Here is a 19,545-nt window from a genome sequence, read left to right as displayed (position 1 = left end):
TTGATATTAGTGGCAGCGTACCTAAATTTTCTGAAGAAGTGAAGGGACCAGAAGTTTCTCTTCCTAAGCTTCCATCTCCAAATGTTCAAGCTGAATTTAAAGGAGATTTACCAAAGTCTGACATTGGACTTGATATTGATGGCACGCTACCAAGTTTCTCAGGAGAATTAGAGGGACCAGATGTTTCCATGCCTGATCTTTCATCTCCCAAAGTTGAAGCAGAAATCAAAGGAAGCCTACCTTCAGTTGAAATCCCAAGAGCAAAGCTTGACCTACCAGCAGCACCAAGTCTTGAAGTGAAGGGAGATGCAAAGACTCCTGAAATATCTGGAGAAGTAGAGATACCAAAGGCGAAGATAAAACCAAAGAAATCCAAAATGGATCCTTGTGCCTGTCTTGGAAAACCAGGGAAAGTTAAGCTTGAAGAACCATATATTGCTGCTGGAATAGAAGGAAAAGGAGATGCTAAAGGTGTAGATATTGGTGTGGAAGCTGAGGGTGTGAAACTTGATCCATCAGTCAAGGTTGAAGGAGAAATTACTAGGCCAAGTGTTGGTATTGACATTCCTGAAGGTGAAGCAAAGGTTGATGTTGATGCTCCCAAAGTTAAAGTAAAGGGAGATAAGCCCAAGGCTAAATTTGGTTCATGTTTTGGAAAACCAAAGACTCCTAAAGTGGAGGGGGAATATAAGCCAGGCAAAGTCAGCGTCGAGAGTCCAGATGTAAGTGTTGGAGGCAGTGTCAAAGCACCAGATGTAAGTGCTGGAGCCAGTGTCAAAGCACCTGATTTAAGTGCTGGAGCCAGTGTCAAAGCACCAGATGTAAGTACTGGAGCCAGTGTCAAAGCACCAGATGTAGGTGCTGGAACCAGTGTTAAAGCACCAGAAGCAAAGGGTGACATCAGTGTACATTCACCCGATGTTGATGTCCAGTTGGAGACACAGAAACCAAAATCCAAATTGGGATCATGTTTTGGGAAAGCAAAGACTCCTGATATTGATGGTGAGTACAAACCTGCAAAACTTGAAGTGGAAGGACCGAAAGGTGAAGTGAGTGGTAGTTTAGATGGTCCTGAAGCCAAGGCCGATGTTGATTTGGATATTGAATCACCCAAAGTTAAAGTTGAAGGTGGAGTTTCACCTCCAGAAATGGATGTTCCATCTACAGAAGTCAAAGTCAGAGGCAAAACCCCAAAGGGCAATATTGGCTCATGCTTTGGCAAGCCCAAAACTCCAGAAGTGGAGGGTGAGTACAAACCTGCCAAAGTTCAAGTGGAAGGTCCTGAAGGAAGTGTTTGTGCCGGTGTCTCTGTCCCAGAAGCCAAGGCTGATGTCAGCATAGATAGTCCTGATGTGAAGGTCAAGGGCAGTAAACCTAAAGCAAAACTAGGTTCGTGTTTCGGTAAGCCTAAAGCTCCCAAAGTGAAAGGTGAAATTGAACCTGGTAAACTCGAAGTTGAGGGCCCTGATGTTAGTGCTGAAGGAAGCATTAAAACACCAGGAGTGAAGGGTGATGTTGATGTAGATGTTGAAGCACCAGATGTCAGACTGAAAGGAAAAAGCACAGGAAAGCCAAAGGCAAAACTTGGATCATGCTTTGGTAAGCCCAAAGGAGGTAACATTGAAGCAGCATATCAACCACCAGAAGTCACACTTGAAGGCCCTGAGGTCCCAAAAGTAGAGGTTGATATTCCTGACTTTGAAGGTAGACTAGATCTAGAAGCTCCCAAGGCCTCAGTTAATATCCCTTCAGTGCCAGATGTGAAAGGAGGGATTGGATTTGATGTTGATATTCCCAAAGTTGAACCAACAGTGAAAGTGGAAGGAGAAATCCCTGATATACCCAAAGTAGAAGCAGAATTCGGTGGTAAGGCAGATATTCCTGAGGTAGATATTGAATGTAAGATGCCATCAGGCCCAGAGTTTAAAGATGGCCTAGATGTTGATATTCCCCACCCTTCATTGGCGGTTGAAGGTTACATACCCGAGATACCCAGAGGAGAAGGAAAGTTTGATGAAAAAATTGGCATTCCTGGTTTGAATGTAGCCGGTAGTATGCCCTCAAGTTCTAGTGGAGACCTAACTATAGATGGCAGACCACCAAGCCTTGATCTTAAAGGAGAAGGATTTGATTTTCCTAAAGGTAATACTGAAGTTAACATTGATGGTAAATTACCTGACCTTTCTGGAAACATCTCAGGAGCAAAAGTTACTCTCCCTGAAATACCTTCCTCAAAGGTGGAAGGCAGTATATCTGGCAATTTGCCCTCATTTGCAGTACCTGAAGCTGAGATATCTTTGCCATCATTGAAAGCTAAAGGAGACGTAGGTGGTGGTGATCTTGGAGTGAATATTGAAGACCCAGGAGAACGACCTTCAGTGAAACTTGAGGTAGGAACTCCTGATATGAACATTGATGCCACTATTCCGGAAGGTGATATTAGTAAACCAAAACTGACTGCAAAAGAAGGAAAAACAAAGGCTAAACTAGGATCATGCTTTGGAAAGCCAAAAAGTCCTCAAGTGGAAGGAGAGTATAAACTAGGCAAAGCCAGTGTTGAGGGTCCTGATATTAGTGCTGAAGGCAGTATCAAAACACCAGAGACCCAAGCTAGCGTCAGTGTAGATTCTCCTGATGTAAAAGTCAAGGCAGAAAAACCAAAAGTTAATTTAGGATCATGTTTCAGTAAGCCTAAATCTCCCAAAGTTGAAGGTGATATTGAACCTGGTAAGACTGATGTTAAGGGCTCTGATGTTGGTGCTGAAGCCAGTATAAAAACACCAGAAGTGAAAGCTGATGTAGACATAAATGTTGACGCACCAAATGTCAAAGTGAAAGGAAAAGGAATTAGCAAACCAAAAGTAAAACTTGGATCCTGCTTTGGTAAACCCAAAGGAGGTGAAACAGAAGCAGCATATCAACCACCTGGAGTCAAACTTGAAGGGCCTGATATTCCAAAAGTAGAGGTTGATACTCCTCACCTTAAGGGCAAAGCAGAGTTAGAAACTCCTAAAGCCTCGGGTGACATTCCTTCAGTGCCAGAAGTGAAAGGAGGGATTAGAGTTGGTGTTGACGTTCCCAAAGTCGAACCAGAAGTGAAATTTGAAGGAGAAATTCCAGATATGCCCAGAGTAGAAGCAGAGATTGGCGGTAAGGTAGATATTCCTGAGGTAGATGTTGAATGTAAGATGCCTTCTGGCCCTGATTTTAAAGCTGATCTTGAAGTTGATCATTCCAAAGTTGACCCGGTATTGAAAGTTGAGGGTAATGTCCCTGATTTACCCAAGGTTGAAGCAGCATTTGGTGGAAAAATTGATTCTCCCGAAGTAGGTATTGATTGTAAAATACCAGCAGCTAAAGTAAACATGGATGGTTTTGATGGTGAACCACTTGAAATGAAGAGCAAGGAAGGTATTCCTCGTTTACCTGAAGGTGATATTAATGCTGATTTTAGTTGTAGCTTGCCTGGTGTTTCTGGAAAAGTGAAGGGCCCAGGTATTGCATTGCCAAAAGTAGAGGGAGAAGTTAAGGGAGACATATCTGATATAGAACTTCCAGAGGCAAATATTTCACTGCCTTCTTGGAAAATTGAAGGAAATTCAGGGGGCAATGTTACTGGAGCAGAAGCTAGTAAACTAGAAGTTGATCCTCATTTGAAGATTGAGGGAGAAAAATCAGGTCCCCGTATTTCAGTTCCTAAAGGTGATATCGAGCTTGAAGCTGATACACCCAAAGTCAAAGTAATGGGAGAAAAACCAAAGGCTAAATTTGGATCGTGTTTAGGAAAGCCAAAGAGTGATGAAATAGATGGAGAATATAAGCCAGCCAGCATTAATGCTGAGAGTCCAGATGTAAGTGCTGAAGCCAGTGTTAAATTGCCAGAAGCCAGGGCTGACATCACTTTAGATTCACCTGATGCAAAAGTGAAAACAGGGAAACCAAAATCTAAACTGGGTTCATGCTTTGGTAAACCAAAGAGTCCCATGGCAAAAGGAGAGTACTCTCCAAGCAAGGCTCAGAAAGCTGATGTATCTCTTGGAACAGCTAAAATAAGACCATTTGATACAAATGCTGAAGTTGATGTGGAAGCTGACATACCAGGTGTGAAAGTTGAGGGGGAAGTCACAGCTCCTGATGTGCAGGTTCCATCTGGAGAAGTTAGCATGAAAAATGATAAGCAGAAAGGTGGACTTGGTTCCTGTTTCGGTAAGCCTAAACCAACAAAAGTAGACGATGAGTACAAGCCTGCTGAAGGTGAAGTGGAAAGTCCTAAAGGAAGTGTTGGAACCAGTGTCTCTGTTCCAGAAGTTAGAGCTGATGTTAGCATAGATAGCCCTGATGTTAAGGTCAAGGGCAGTAAACCTAAAGCCAAACTGGGTTCATGTTTTGGTAAGTCCAAGTCTCCTAAAGGTGAGGTGGAATATGCGCCTGGGACAATTGATGTCAAGAGCCCTGATTTTAGTGCTGCAGGAGAGATTAGACAAGAGGGTATGCTTCCTCAGTTGCCAGATGTAGACATTAATGTACAAGCTCCGGTGCCTCCTGTTCGTAAAGGTAAAATGAAGCACCGTATTGGGCATCCTGATGTTAACATCCAGAATGGTCTAGACGTGGACATCACCACCCCAGATATATTGGTTGGTGCTGGATCAGCAGGAGTGAATTTAAATACTGAAGGATTGAAAGATATTCCTGATATGAAAGAGGATCTTAATTTTGGAGGCAAAGTCGAATTGAACGCAGATATGTCGAATTTGAATATAGATCATCCCAACGCAGATGGTTTGCATGCATTAGATACTGATATGCCGGACTTCAAATATAATATGCCTGGATTTGGAAAACATGTCGATCTTACATCACCTGAATTAAAGGGAACGCTACATGGCCCTACTGGCAAATTTAGTATAGGCGCTGATACTCCAGGATTAGAAGGCAGTGTCAATATCAAGTCACCAGAAACAAGTGCTGATCTTCCAGGATTTACTGTTAAAGCAGACCTCCCTGAATATAGAAACCAGTTTGAGCCAAAAACTGATGTTCCAGAAGGTAAGACTGGTCTTCCAGGATGTGGAGGCAAACTTGATATGGAATCACCTGACATCAAAGCAGATCTCCCTGGATTTGGAGGCAGAATCAGTATGGACTCTCCTGATATCAAGGCAGATCTTCCTGAATTTGGAGGCAAAGTTAATATTGAATCACCTGGTATGAAGGTAGATCTTCCTGGATTTGGGGGCAAAATTAGCATGGAGTCACCTGACATCAAGGCAGATCTTCCCGGATTTGGAGGCAAGATTAGTATGGAATCACCTGACATGAAGGTAGATATTCCTGGATTTGGAGACAAAATTAGGATGGAGTCACCTGACATCAATGTAGATCTTCCTGGATTTGAAGGCAAGGCTAATGTTCCAGAAGTCAAGGCAGATCTTCCTGGATTTGGAGGCAAAGTTAATATGGAATCCTCTGACATCAAGGCAGATCTTCCTGGATTTGGAGGCAAGGTTACTGTTCCTGAAGTCAAGACAGATCTTCCAGGATTTGGAGGCAAAATTAGGATGGAGTCACCTGACATCAGGGCAGATCTTCCTGGATTTGGAGGCAAAGTCAGTATGGAATCACCTGACATCAAGGCAGATCTTCCTGGATTTAGTGGCAAGGTTGATGTCCCCGAAATTAAGACAGATCTTCCTGGATTTGGAGGCAAAATTAGTATGGAATCACCTGACATGAAGGCAAATCTTCCTGGATTTGGAGGCAAAATTAGTATGGAATCACCTGACATGAAGGCAGATCTTCCTGGATTTGGAGGCAAAATTAGTATGGAATCCCCTGACATCAAGGCAGATCTTCCTGGATTTGGAGGCAAAATTAGAATGGAATCACCTGACATCAAGGCAGATCTTCCTGGATTTGGAGGCAAAATTAGTATGGAGTCACCTGACATCAAGGCAGATCTTCCTGGATTTGGAGGCAAAATTAGTATGGAATCACCTGACATCAAGGCAGATCTTCCTGGATTTGGAGGCAAAATCAGTATGGAATCACCTGACATCAAGGCAGATCTTCCTGGATTTGGAGGCAAAGTCAGTATGGAGTCACCTGACATTAAGGCAGATCTTCCTGGATTTGGCAGCAAGGTTGATGTCCCCGAAATTAAGACAGATCTTTCTGGATTTGGAGGCAAAATTAGTATGGAATCACCTGACATGAAGGCAGATCTTCCTGGATTTGGAGGCAAAATTAGTATGGAATCCCCTGACATCAAGGCAGATCTTCCTGGATTTGGAGGCAAAATTAGTATGGAATCACCTGACATCAAGGCAGATCTTCCTGGATTTGGAGGCAAAATTAGAATGGAATCACCTGACATCAAGGCAGATCATCCTGGATTTGGAGGCAAAATTAGTATGGAGTCACCTGACATCAAGGCAGATGTTCCTGGATTTGGAGGCAAAATTAGTATGGAATCACCTGACATCAATGCAGATCTTCCTGGATTTGGAGGCAAAATCAGTATGGAATCACCTGACATCAAGGCAGATCTTCCTGGATTTGGAGGCAAAGTCAGTATGAAGTCATCTGACATTAAGGGAGATCTTCCTGGATTTGGCAGCAAGGTTGATGTCCCCGAAATTAAGACAGATCTTCCTGGATTTGGAGGCAAAATTAGTATGGAATCACCTGACATCAGGACAGATCTTCCTGGATTTGGAGGCAAAATTAGTATGGAATCCCCTGACATCAAGGCAGATCTTCCTGGATTTGGAGGCAAAATTAGTATGGAATCACCTGACATCAAGGCAGATCTTCCTGGATTTGGAGGCAAAATTAGTATGGAATCACCTGACATCAAGGCAGATCTTCCTGGATTTGGAGGCAAAATTAGTATGGAGTCACCTGACATGAAGGCAGATCTTCCTGCATTTGGAGGCAAAATTAGTATGGAATCACCTGACATCAATGCAGATCTTCCTGGATTTGGAGGCAAAATTAGTATGGAATCACCTGACATCAAGGCAGATCTTCCTGGATTTGATGGCAAGGTTGATGTTCCTGAAGTTAAGGCAGATCTTCCTGGATTTAAAGGTAAAGCTGATGTTCCTGACTTCAAGACAGATCATCCTGGATTTGGAGGCAAAATTAGTATGGAATCACCTGACATCAGGGCAGATCTTCCTGGATTTGGAGGCAAAGTCAGTATGGAATCACCTGACATCAAGGCAGATCTTCCTGGATTTGGCGGCAATGTTGATGTTCCTGAAGTTAAGGCAGATCTTCCTGGATTTGGAGGCAAAATTAGTATGGAATCACCTGACATCAGGGCAGATCTTCCTGGATTTGGAGGCAAAATCAGTATGGAATCCCCTGACATCAAGGGAGATCTTCCTGGATTTGATGGCAAGGTTGATGTTCCTGAAGTTAAGGCAGATCTTCTTGGATTTGGAGGCAAAATTAGTATGGAATCACCTGACATCAAGGCAGACCTTCCTGGATTTGGAGGCAAAATTAGTATGGAGTCACCTGACATCAGGGCAGATCTTCCTGGATTTGGAGGCAAAATAAGTATGGAATCACCTGACATCAAGGCAGACCTTCCTGGATTTGGAGGCAAAATTAGTATGGAATCACCTGACATCAAGGCAGATGTTCCTGGATTTGGAGGCAAAATTAGTATGGAATCACCTGACATCAAGGCAGATCTTCCTGGGTTTGGAGGTAAAATTAGTTTGGAATCACCTGACGTCAAGGCAGATGTTCCTGGATTTGGAGGCAAAATTAGTATGGAATCACCTGACATCAAGGCAGATCTTCCTGGATTTGAAGGCAAGGTTATTGTTCCTGAAGTTAAGGCAGGTGTTCCTGGATTTGGAGGCAAAATTACTCTGGAATCACCTGACATCAAGGCAGACCTTTCTGGACTTGAAGGCAAAGTTGATGTTCCTGAAGTTAAGACAAGTGTTCCTGGATTTGGAGGCAAAATTTGTATGGAATCTCCTGACATCAAGGCAGATCTTCCTGGATTTGGAGGCAAAATTAGTGTGGAATCACCTGACATCAGGGCAGACCTTCCTAGATTTGGAGGCAACATTAGTATGGAATCACCTGACATCAAGGCAGATCTTCCTGGATTTGGCAGCAAAATTAATATTGGATCACCTGACATCAAGGCAGATCTTCCTGGATTTGGCAGCAAGATTGATGTTCCTGAAGTTAAGGCAGGTGTTCCTGGATTTGGAGGCAAAATTAGTATGGAATCACCTGACATCAAGGCTGACCTTTCTGGATTTGAAGGCAAGGTTGATGTTCCCGAAGTTAAGACAAGTGTTCCTGGATTTGGAGGCAAAATTTGTATGGAATCACCTGACCTCAAGGCAGATCTTCCTGGTTTTGGTGGCAAGGTTGATGTTCCTGAAGTTAAGGCAGATCTTCCAGGATTTGGAGGCAAAATTAGTATGGAATCACCTGACATCAAGGCAGATCTTCCTGGATTTGGAGGCAAAATTAGTATGGAATCACCTGACATCAAGGCAGATCTTCCTCGATTTGGAGGCAAAATTAGTATGGAATCACCTGACATCAAGGCAGATCTTCTTGGATTTGGAGGAAAAATTAGTATGGAATCACCTGATATCAAGGCAGATCTTCCTGGATTTGGAGGCAATATTGATGGTCCTGAAGTTAAGACAGATGTTCCTGGATTTGGGGGCAGAATTAGTATGGAATCACCTGACATCAAGGCAGATCTTCCTGGGATTGGGGGCGAAATTAGTTTGGAATCACCTGACATCAAGGCAGATCTTCCTGGATTTGGAGGCAAGGTAGATGTTCCTGAAGTCAAGGGTGATCTTCCTAGGTCTGGAGGCAGCTTCGATGTCAAGGCTGATATCCCTGAAGTCAGGACTGATCTGCCTGGATTTGGAGGTAAGTTTGATGTCAGAGCTGGAGCTCCTGATGTCAAGGCTGAACTTCCTGGTTTGGGAAGCAAATTTGACGTTATTGCTGATGTCCCAGAAGTCAAGGTTGATCTTCCTGGATATGGAGGCAAGTTTGACGTCAAGACGAGTCTTCCTGGATTTGGAGGAAAGTTTGATACCAAAGCTGATGTTCCTGGAGTCAAAGCAGATCTTCCCAATATTGGTGGCAAGTTTGATGTTAAGGCTGATGTTCCTGAAGTCATGGCAGATCTTCCAGGATTTGAAAGCAAGCTTGATGTTCCTGAAGTCAAGGCAGATATCCCTGGATATGAAGGCAAAATTAGTATAGAATCGCCTGACATCAAGGCTGATCTTCCTGGAGTTGGAGGCAAGGTTGATGTCACGTCTGATGTCCTTAATGTCAAAGCTGATATTCCCGAGTTTGACACTAATATTTCAGGGCCTGGAGGCACATTTGCAGTAAAGTCAAGCGTTCCTGGATCTGAAGGTAGGACCGAAGTAAAATCCGGAATTCCGGTGCTGAAAGGCAGAGTTGATGCCCCAGTTCTGTCCAGTGGAGAAGTAGAGGGAAGTGTTGGGGTGTCAGTGCCGAGTATGGAGGCCAGGCTTTCAGAAATGCCTGCTGTGGGAGGGGACAAAGCATTCAGGAGTAAGATACCAACATTAGATCCGAGTACTAGAGAACCTGATGTAGATATTTCTGATGCAGCTCTTCCTGATGTCAGTGTTAGTGCAGGTGGGCGAGGCTCGAAGAAGAAGAGAGGAAGGAGAAAGAAGGATGAAGATGTAGATATAGGAGGGTTTAAACCAGATGTGGAAGATATTCAGTTGGGAGATGCAGAGGGTAGGTTAAGATTAGAGGGTGAAGTTCCTGAGTTCACTGCTGACATTGCTGGAGATACATCAGATGTCACAGTGAAGAGCCGAATTCCGAGACGGGTGTCAGAGGATGGTGGTAGTGACCCAGTGGCTAGCAGGTCACGGGGCCAGTTTGGGTCAGAGTTCAGTGGTATACCTGTCCGGACTGACGTTAGTAGAGGATCTGGGGAAGGGGGATATCAAGGTAACATTCCAGGCATGGCAGGTCAGCAGGGGGCTGCGCCCATTGGCTGGGTCTTGCCACAGCCTCATGGTAGCATAGAATACACACACACAGATACTCAACAACCACAGATAGATACTCACACACATACTGATACACACATACCACGTTTACAAGACCCCAAGAGACACAGTCGCGAGTACACCATCTCCACTGAGGCTGAAAGAGCTCAAGATGTCGACTCCTACATTAAAGGAAAACTCGGACCATTCAAGTTAACTCCAGAGAGAACACTAAGTGAATGCAAGACAGAGATAACTACCGTGGAGGGACCTGTGTTCTCTGCTGATGCCAGCGGGTCTGGCCCAGCAAAGGGGGCAGGTGGTGCTCCACACACCCACACTGAATGGACCATTAGCCCAACTTCGTATCAAGTGACCATGGAAACTGATTCACAGGGGAAGATTTTATCTGGTCCTGAAATCACTGATTTGCAAAGCCTTCTTGCATCAGAAGTCGACCCCCGAGGAGCAAAGCAGTCCCGAACAGTTTTTGTAACTGAAGATGCTGGTGGGCGAGTGGTGGTACACCGCAGGATGGACTCCAGCCAAGTCACCCCAGCTGACCCTGAGAGGCTGTCCCCTACACTCAGCTCTGTGGCTGGTGAGGACTGGCCTGAGGGGGTAACCACACACCGTACCGTCCGGGTCAGGAAGGTCAGGAAAACTAAGGTGGGTGATGGGCCGGAGGAGACTGTGGTGGAAACAGAATATTTAGCCAACCCTGATGAGGAAGCTGACATATCAAGACTACAAGAATTGGATGGTAGTAGAGTATTGACACCGGAACTGAGAGAACGTTCTCTCCTCCGCTTTGGTATGAACCAAAGGGAGGCACCTACTGAAGAAACCACTACCACCACCACGATCAGAGACATCCCACCCGAGGAGCTGGCCAAGTACCTACCAGAAGATTTCGACACAAACCTTCAGAAAGTAATAGGAGGAACGAGTACCACGACGACCACAACCGTGCGGCGCACAAGGGTTGTGAGACGAGACGAAGATGGTAACTTGATTGAGTGCGAGGATGAAAACGATGGTGCCTGGATCACCCTGCCACCCTCCTCCAACACCACCAGTGATGATGGCACCATCATCTCCTCCAGCAACACGACCAGTGATGACGGCACCGTCACCACGACAGTTACAACAACCACTGATGGTGGGACAGTTACTAGAGTAATTCGTGAAAGACACGTGATCTCGAGAGACCTGGTGGGCGGCGAGGCGTCTACCAGGGAGTGTGAGGGCGGAGAGGCCGAGGAGGGCGCTCAGCCTCCTGCTTTCCACACGAAACTGTGAGTCACTCGATAACACGAATGAAACTTTGTGTATATTTATGCTGTGTATGTGCTTGGAACACGTCCCATGTATATATAATTCGTCATGTAAGTTACACCCACCTGTGTCATGTGTGAATATATTTGTTCGTGTCACACTTGCTCCAAACCTGACCACTGCACCCTGGACGTGCAAGTCACACTCAGACAGTTGTGCTAGAAAATCAACCAAACAAAACAAGACAGTGATACAGTGGTGCCTTATATATCCCTGCATGACCCATCCGTCCGTCCGTCCGTCCATATCTCAACCCACCGAGTTCTCCCTGCCCACATCGCAACCACCACGGTAAGAGTATCAACCTGTACGTTCTACTTGATCGACCCTACAAAGGCCTGAAATCGTACTCATAAAGGATCCTAAGCTTAACCCCTTCACTCCGATGATTTCATATTGCATTGTATTCTTACTACCACCAGATGACTTTATTTGGCTTAGGAAGAGTGCCCCCTCTGCGAAAAGTCTCTCCTAAGCTGAATAAAATCGTCTAGGGATAGGAAGAATAAACTAAAAAGAAATACTTCCTGGGACTGAAGAGATGAGGTTGTTTATAATGCTTCTGTTTTCACTTATAGGCCCAATGATACCAAAATTTTCAGTCAATTTAGAGTGAATATTTAGATGAAAAAATGCGAAAAGCAGAACAAAACGGAGATGATAAATGTTTTAAAGACTTGGTAAAGATCTTTTATAAATACATCCTGGGTGATCGTACTGATAAATGACCCTAACTAACTTTTATGGTAAATAAGTCTCTGTTTCAGTTATATGTTTTTATGAATCATTTTGTCGTATTTTTTCACCTTATCATTCACACTTGTTTGGTTGGGAAGTGTTTGGCACCTGTGCGAGTAAAGATACAAGTCTGAACAAGCGATTTTACACGCATCTTAAGCTTGGGATAAATTCATGAGTATGGTACTTTCTAATTTGCCTTCACTTTCCCTACCCCCCCCAAACCTTTTACACACCTCTGTGGTTCCAGTGTTTTTATCCCATCATTAGCTTTGCCTTTTCCTTCTATCCTCTTTTCCTTCCTCCCACCATTCCACTCAGCCTTTGTCCCGTAGCTGTTCCTTTTATCTTCGTGACTTATTTTTTCCAATTCAGGACCTCATAACACTCAGGTGGGAATGAGACATGTTCAGACGCAAATCGTGTTGACGGGGTAATGGCTGGAATAAGGATACCCCGTTTCTTTGGGCCACGTTTTGGGCATTTGTTTTTCGATGTCACCTGTGTCATGTGTCGCACTAAGAAACAGGGTGCCTAGAATGTGGCCAGATGAAACAGAGTGTTTTTATCGCCCCGACTGACACGGTTGGGTAACTTGCGGCGAATATGCCTGGTTCTGACCACTGTGTGACGAGGCCGTAGGTTTCTCTCTCTCTCTCTCTCTGTCTCCCGAACTGAATTTTAAATGTTCTAATACTGTGGTGTTTTATTTTTAATAATATTTTTTATGCCGACTGCTCCATCATGCCATTTTTTAACTAACTCTTTGCCAGTTTGTACTAATCTCTTTGCGATTTGCTGGGAGTCGTCAAGTTTTCACTAATTTAGTTGATTTTGTATAATGACAAAGTGTATTTGTTTGTAGGCTAACTTATATAGATAGATAGATGATAGATAGATAGATAGATAAAGACAGATAGATAGATAGATAGATATAATGCGTATTTTTCATTAAATATATCTTTGAGTGCTTAGAAACAATATGATTAACCTCTTCGATAAGGTGACGACTTCTTTTTTCCTTGCTACCTCCAGACGATTTTATTCAGGTTACAAGAAACCTCAACCAGTGAAGTAGTAAAGAAAGTTTTAAATAATTCCTCTAGTCTCCCCTGAGCCGAATGAAATCCTCTGAGGTAACAAGGCATGTCTAAAAGACTTCATTTATTTGTAGGGGTTAAGTTTATGATGAATTTTGCTTATTCATTTATTGATTGATTGGTTGTTTTCATTTATGATTATACTGTATTTGTATATAATAATTAACGTATGCATTGGAAACACTGAAACATTATAACCTGTATCGCAAGTAATGTCTTTCAGCAGTTACTCTGTTGTTCTTCCTCCTCACATTTCCATTTCTCCCCGTCATGCGTGTAGTCGAGCGAAGGAGCTCTTCTTCTGTGCTTGTAATTAATTGATGTTCCGTCTACTTAGGTTCAGTTTGGCCACAGAGATATTAATCTTCAGTAGTCTGATGTTTATGATCGGACCTCCCTACTGAAGTCGGTGTATTTTTATCTGACGGAAATCGACCAGTTCCACAAGGTTGCTTATTATGACATGGTTGCGTGAAATTTAATGAGCCTTATTTGTGATGTAGATGTGAGTCTCCTTGGTTGTTAGTCAAAACGACCCTCCAGTCTAACATCACCTCGATCAGCTAAGCTAAAAGGGTTCAGGTGTGTTCTTCAGAAAAAAAAAAAAAAAAAAAAACGCTGTAATGTGTATCGGCATCATTTTTTAACTGGTCGTAGTGATGAAGAGGGTGGGCCGTGAAGGTAAGCTGAGAGGTGAGTGACTGAGGTGTTGCCCAGGCTGTGGGTCACGTTCATGCCTTAGTCCCTATTGAGACGCGCAGTGTGTGTGTGTGTGTGTGTGTGTGTGTGTGTGTGTGTGTGTGTGTGTGTGTGTGTGTGAAATAGGTCACGTCCATGTCTCAGTCCCTAGTGACACGTGTGTGTGTGTGTGTGTGTGTGTGTGTGTGTGTGTGTGTGTGTGTGTGTGTGTGTGTGTGTGTGTGTGTGTGTGTGTGTGTGTGTGTGTGAAATAGGTCACGTCCCTGTCTCAGTCCCTAGTGACACCTGTGTGTGTGTGTGTGTGTGTGTGTGTGTGTGTGTGTGTGTGTGTGTGTGTGTGTGTGTGAAGTAGGTCACGACGCTTTCAGTCTCCAGTGACTTTGTATGTGTGTGTGTGTGTGTGTGTGTGTGTGTGTGTGTGTAATTTACATGGGTGAACTTTATAATAATATCACATTGATGAACCATAGTAATGTAAGGGAATTATTGACCGACACACGTGTTCTTGTATAACATTACGTCAGCAACAGTAAAAGAAAAAACGCGCTATTAAAATTCTGTTGTGTAAAGCACTAAAACGTGTGAAAAATTATCTGAGACTTGGGTTCATGGAAGACGAGGAATCATTTGCAAGGAATGTTATATAACAACATATAACAAACTCTACAAAGGTAAACAAAGCAGCCTTACGAACAGATGCAAGAAAACACCTAAAATTTCACACACACACACACACACACACACACACACACACACACACACACACAGTTTTTGTTTACTACGTGTATGGTGGGAATGTGACTTCCCGCAAACAGCCATCAACATTCCAACCCTCAGCCTCCCTTCTCAACATACCTCCCTCTCCCTCCCTCCCTCATCCCCCACCTCTCTCTCTCCCTCTCCGGCCACCCGCTCTCCTTACCTTTTCACATACCTCCCTTCCCCTTTCAGCCCACCTCCTCCCCCTTGCTGTTTCCTCTCCCACCAATCCCTCTTCATCTTACCATCCATTCCCCTTCACCCTGCTGCCTCCTTCCTACTTTCATTTCCCTGTGTATTTTTTCCTCTGTTCCTTCCCCAACATTATGTTTCTCTTTCATTTTACCTTCCATCATTCCATACTTCCATCCATCAGTCTTGCTTTCCTCCTAGCCACACCTTCTTTACCATCTGTCTTAAAATTTTAGCACCTCCCCTTCCACCCCACTACCTTACTGTCTCCTTCCCTCCTTCCCTGTCACACCCTCTTAGCTGTCTTGCTTCACCTTTCAAAACCTCTCTTCCACCCCATTCATCCCAGAGTCTCACTTCCACCTTTCATCATCTCTCCTTCTCCCTACAGCCTTACTCTTTCCCCCGTTTTCTCTGTCCTCTCCTTCCACACACCCCTCGCCCTCTCTCTGCACGTTCCACCCCTCGCCATCCACCCTCCATCCCTAACTTCTTTTTCCTTTCCCTCTGAGTCCTCCCTCCCCACCTTTTAGTACTTCCCTCTCCATTCTTCTTTTGTGCTCCTTTCCTCCTCCCCAGCTCTGCACTCAACTACGTCATTTCTCCCTCCCTGAGTCTTCTCCCTCTCTCCCATCCTTTTAATGTCCTCCCCCCTACCTCTCTCACATTCTCGAGCCGACCCCTGCAGCACCCCTCATTTCTCTTCCTTCCCCGACAGTACCTTCTTTCATTTCCCCATATATTTTTTTCCTTTCTTCTTTCCTTCTCTCATTGCCGCTATTTCTCATCCCTCCTTCCTTCCATCTCTCACCTCCTCCTTTATTTTCGCTACCTTCCTCGATAGCACCTTTTCTTACACCTCCAAATCATAAATTATTCGCATCTGTTTGACTGTACTCTTTCACAAATCTGTCACTCTCTTCTCTAACTTTTCAGTCATTCTCATTATCACATCTTTAGTATCCTGTTATTGTATATTTACCAACATTCTATCCACATCATTCCAACCATCCTATGACCGTGTTCCCCGTGCTTTTTCGCTTCCCTTCATTCTGACCCCCTTACTCATTCGACCATTCCCCTCCTTACTCTCTCAGTCTCTGCCCATCTTGTCTCATTGTGTTTACCATAAACTCCTCAAACCCTCGACTCTTTTAAACACTCTCTCTCTCTCTCTCTCTCTCTCTCTCTCTGCTTCTTTTGTACGCCAGTCGAATATCCCTGTCCCCCTCCTTCCACGCGCACACTCTTACCCCCCCCCACAACACCCCACTCTTGTATACACACACACACACACACACACACACACACACACACACACACACACACACACACACACACACACACACACACACACACACACACACACACACACACACACACACACACACACACACACACACACACACACACACACACACACACTGCGCTGTCCCTCACCTTCCCACCCACGCAAGATCACCACCTCACACACCCTCTCCATTACCTTCTCCTCCCTGCTCCCCCACCTTCTCCTACCTACTTCCCCTTACATACACTTCTAATAAACTCTTCTAAACAGTATTCCATCTACTGTTTAATACATGCTACCGCCCATCTTCCACATTCTACCTACTTCCACTACACATATCCCCAGTACATGCATCTAAGCGATATTCTGTCCACAGCGATTTAAATACTGAACCAACATCCATTTCTCACACATTCCCAGTCTACATTGTTAGCCAGTTTTTCTATACGGTGTAGTAATCCACTCATGAAATATTTACCAGCATCCATGTGTGCCCTCACCCTCACCTATTTCCACTACACACACTCCATGTCCATCGTACCTCTACCGTGAAATGCAAACTAACATCCATCTTCTCCATTGCTTCCAACCCATCTTTGTCCAAGTTAAATTCTTCCCACCCTGAACACAGCCTCACTCACCATCCTGTACCCGCTGCCCCCTCTGCTGCCCTGCTCTTCAGCGTCCAACACACTACAGTCTGCTGTTCCCCCCACTCTTCCTCATTCCAGCCACACCCACATGCCCAGCATAGTGGTATCTTCTCCTCACCCACGACGTCCTCATCCTCATCCTTGATTCTCTTCCACCTTCGTTACGTCCACACCAATACATTACCAGTACAACCAAAACCACAAACCACCACGCTCATCACACCCACAACACTCTACGGTCTCTATCACACCTACACCAGCACACACACACACACACACACACACACACACACACACACACACACACACACACACACACACACACACACACACACACACACACACACACACACACCAACCCATTACTATCACCACCACACTCACACCAACACACCACTTTCATCATCGCACCAACACCACCACATCATCACCACACCAACACCACTACACAGCCATCACCACCGCACCCACACCACCACAGTCATCACCACCACACCCACACCACCACACCGTCATCATCAGCGCATCCAGACCATCACACTAGCACCCGTAAGCAGACACCACCACACCCATTGGCATCAGCACTACCACCCTCACACCCCACCGCCTCCAACCCCCCCCCCACCCCAACCACGCCCACTTCCTCCTTCCTCTCATCTTTCCCTCGGTCTTCACAATCTAAATTCACACAGAAGTTCCCTACTGAGAGAATCATCACTGCATTCTGCCGGCTAGTTGATCAGTGCATGTGATTTGTATGCATGCATGTGTGTGCAGCAGGTTTTTATAATTGTGTGTGTGTGTGTGTGTGTGTGTGTGTGTGTGTGTGTGTGCAAAATACAGTAAGTTCAGTCAGGTATACTCGCATGTGAACAAAATACCAGGTGCTTATGTGTACCTGAATGTATACGTACGTAGGCTACGTGTGTGTGTGTGTGTGTGTGTGTGTGTGTGTGTGTGTGTGTGTATGCAGGTGCGGATGTGTGTATTTGTCTTGGAGGGGTCGAAATTGTGCGTATCCAAGAGTGTGTGTTTGTGCAACTTCTCATCGCCCTCTGAAATAACTCATGAAAAATATGACGAAATCTGGGGCACACTTTCAAAAATAAATAACTCTCTTGTACATTCCACGATGTCATGTCCTAATTAAATATTATAAGACTGCAGTAAGAACTAAGTAGTCTGCGTTTTATTGCCACCTGTCCACAGTACGATAAAAAATATACCAGTGTCTCCTGGAATTCACGGACCATCACGTAGACGTTTTCTTTCACATAACTGTATCGTTGTCATAAGAAAACGTTGGACTTATCAGAGTAAACATACTTTTTTTCTTTCTGTCTGTTTGCCTTAAAATGTTAACGAGTCAGAGTCTGAACATTTCTGTGGCGTTGAGCATCGTTCCCCATTGTTAAGGTTTTTACTGAATAGTATACAAAAAAATTAACCCCTTTCAGTCCGGGCACATAATATGTTATCTCTGGACAATATTGTTCAAGTTAAGGAGAGACATTTGAAGTGAAAATATTACTGGATGCATAACAACACTTTCGAAAAATATATCCTAAGGTAAATAAAGTCATGTGGAGACAGCAAGATCAACTTAGATAGGACGTCATAGAACTGGAGGGGGGGGGGGGAATGAAAGTTTGGCTAAGTGGTTATTCTTACCATGCCAGCACTTTTGCAGTCAGTCAAACACTAGCCCTCATCACTCACTGCAGTTTTACGAGTGACTGGTTGATATTGGATATTAGTGAACAGCTGTGTATATTAGCGCATAGTGTTTCAGTCTACACACACCCTGCCTTATCTAGCCCCCTTGGTCATTTACTTAACCCCCTCGTGACGATTACTTCTTTTGTGTTTTGGTATTCCTTAACGGTTTTGTTCAGCTTGGGAGAGACTTTTCAGGCTAGAGGGGTTTCACACAGCCTTCATTAACCTCTTCACTACAAGGGGGCATCCTCAGAAGAAATCGCCCAGAAATAGCAAGAATAAAAGGAAGACAGCGTATTGAAAAAGTTAACAGATGAGGATACTTAGCGTATTATGTATCCTTCCACGGCCTTATCCCTCACACCTTACCATCCTCAGTCCTTGCAAGTTGGATTGGTGGAGGCGTGATATTAAGTAGACATTATGAAGACGCACCAACCTCATGTTTCCATTGGCTGTGGATCCGAGGGGTGATTTGGGGAGCGAGTGGTTGGGACTGAGTGGCCTACCCCTGTGCTCCTCATGGGACAATAAAGGATAGGCAATAGCAAAGAGTGGGTAATATTCCTCCAACGAATAATTCACGACCCTGTAACACGTAGGGTCTTATTTACTTTATTTATTTATTTGTTTATTTATGTACTGTATTTATTTTATTTGAGATTTCGGTAGACTGCTTCCAGATTTATCCAGCACAGTACACCTCAGTAACCCCTGTTGTGTTATTGGTGCAAACTTTATCGGTATTAAAAGTTTATACGTAGATGAGAATGTTTAGTTATGATAGTCCAAATAAATCGCTCAGGAGAAGGTGCTATGAAGTCCTTAAGTTCACGTATAATATGTCCCCAAGACACACTAGGTACTGAGGTCATTTTACCTTGACTTGGGCCAGATTTTCGTCCTTTTTGCTGCCTGTTTGATGTAGCTTAGTGGCAGATAATACTATACTTCTACATCCTTTACACAACACTTCTTCGTGACTAGCTTGATTTTCTGTTGTTAATCTA

The 19,545-nt window shown here is 44.3% G+C and overlaps 1 protein-coding gene across 1 annotated transcript in view; it reads left to right on the top strand.

Moving 5' to 3' along the window:
• Window positions 1–19,545, top strand: part of LOC145410973 (uncharacterized) — a 170,611-nt gene that overhangs the window by 12,944 nt on the left and 138,122 nt on the right. The window contains exon 3 of the mRNA XM_080281029.1: window positions 91–11,344. Within this exon, the coding sequence (XP_080137155.1) occupies window positions 91–11,344 (11,254 nt within the window). The remainder of the gene's footprint in view (window positions 1–90; window positions 11,345–19,545) is intronic.

The sequence above is a fragment of the Coenobita brevimanus genome, chromosome 87 (assembly GCF_032717465.1).
Source record: "Coenobita brevimanus isolate Jiangsu-jjx chromosome 87, ASM3271746v2, whole genome shotgun sequence".
Lineage (NCBI taxonomy): Eukaryota > Metazoa > Arthropoda > Malacostraca > Decapoda > Coenobitidae > Coenobita > Coenobita brevimanus.
This window is presented reverse-complemented; position numbering and strand designations above follow the sequence as displayed.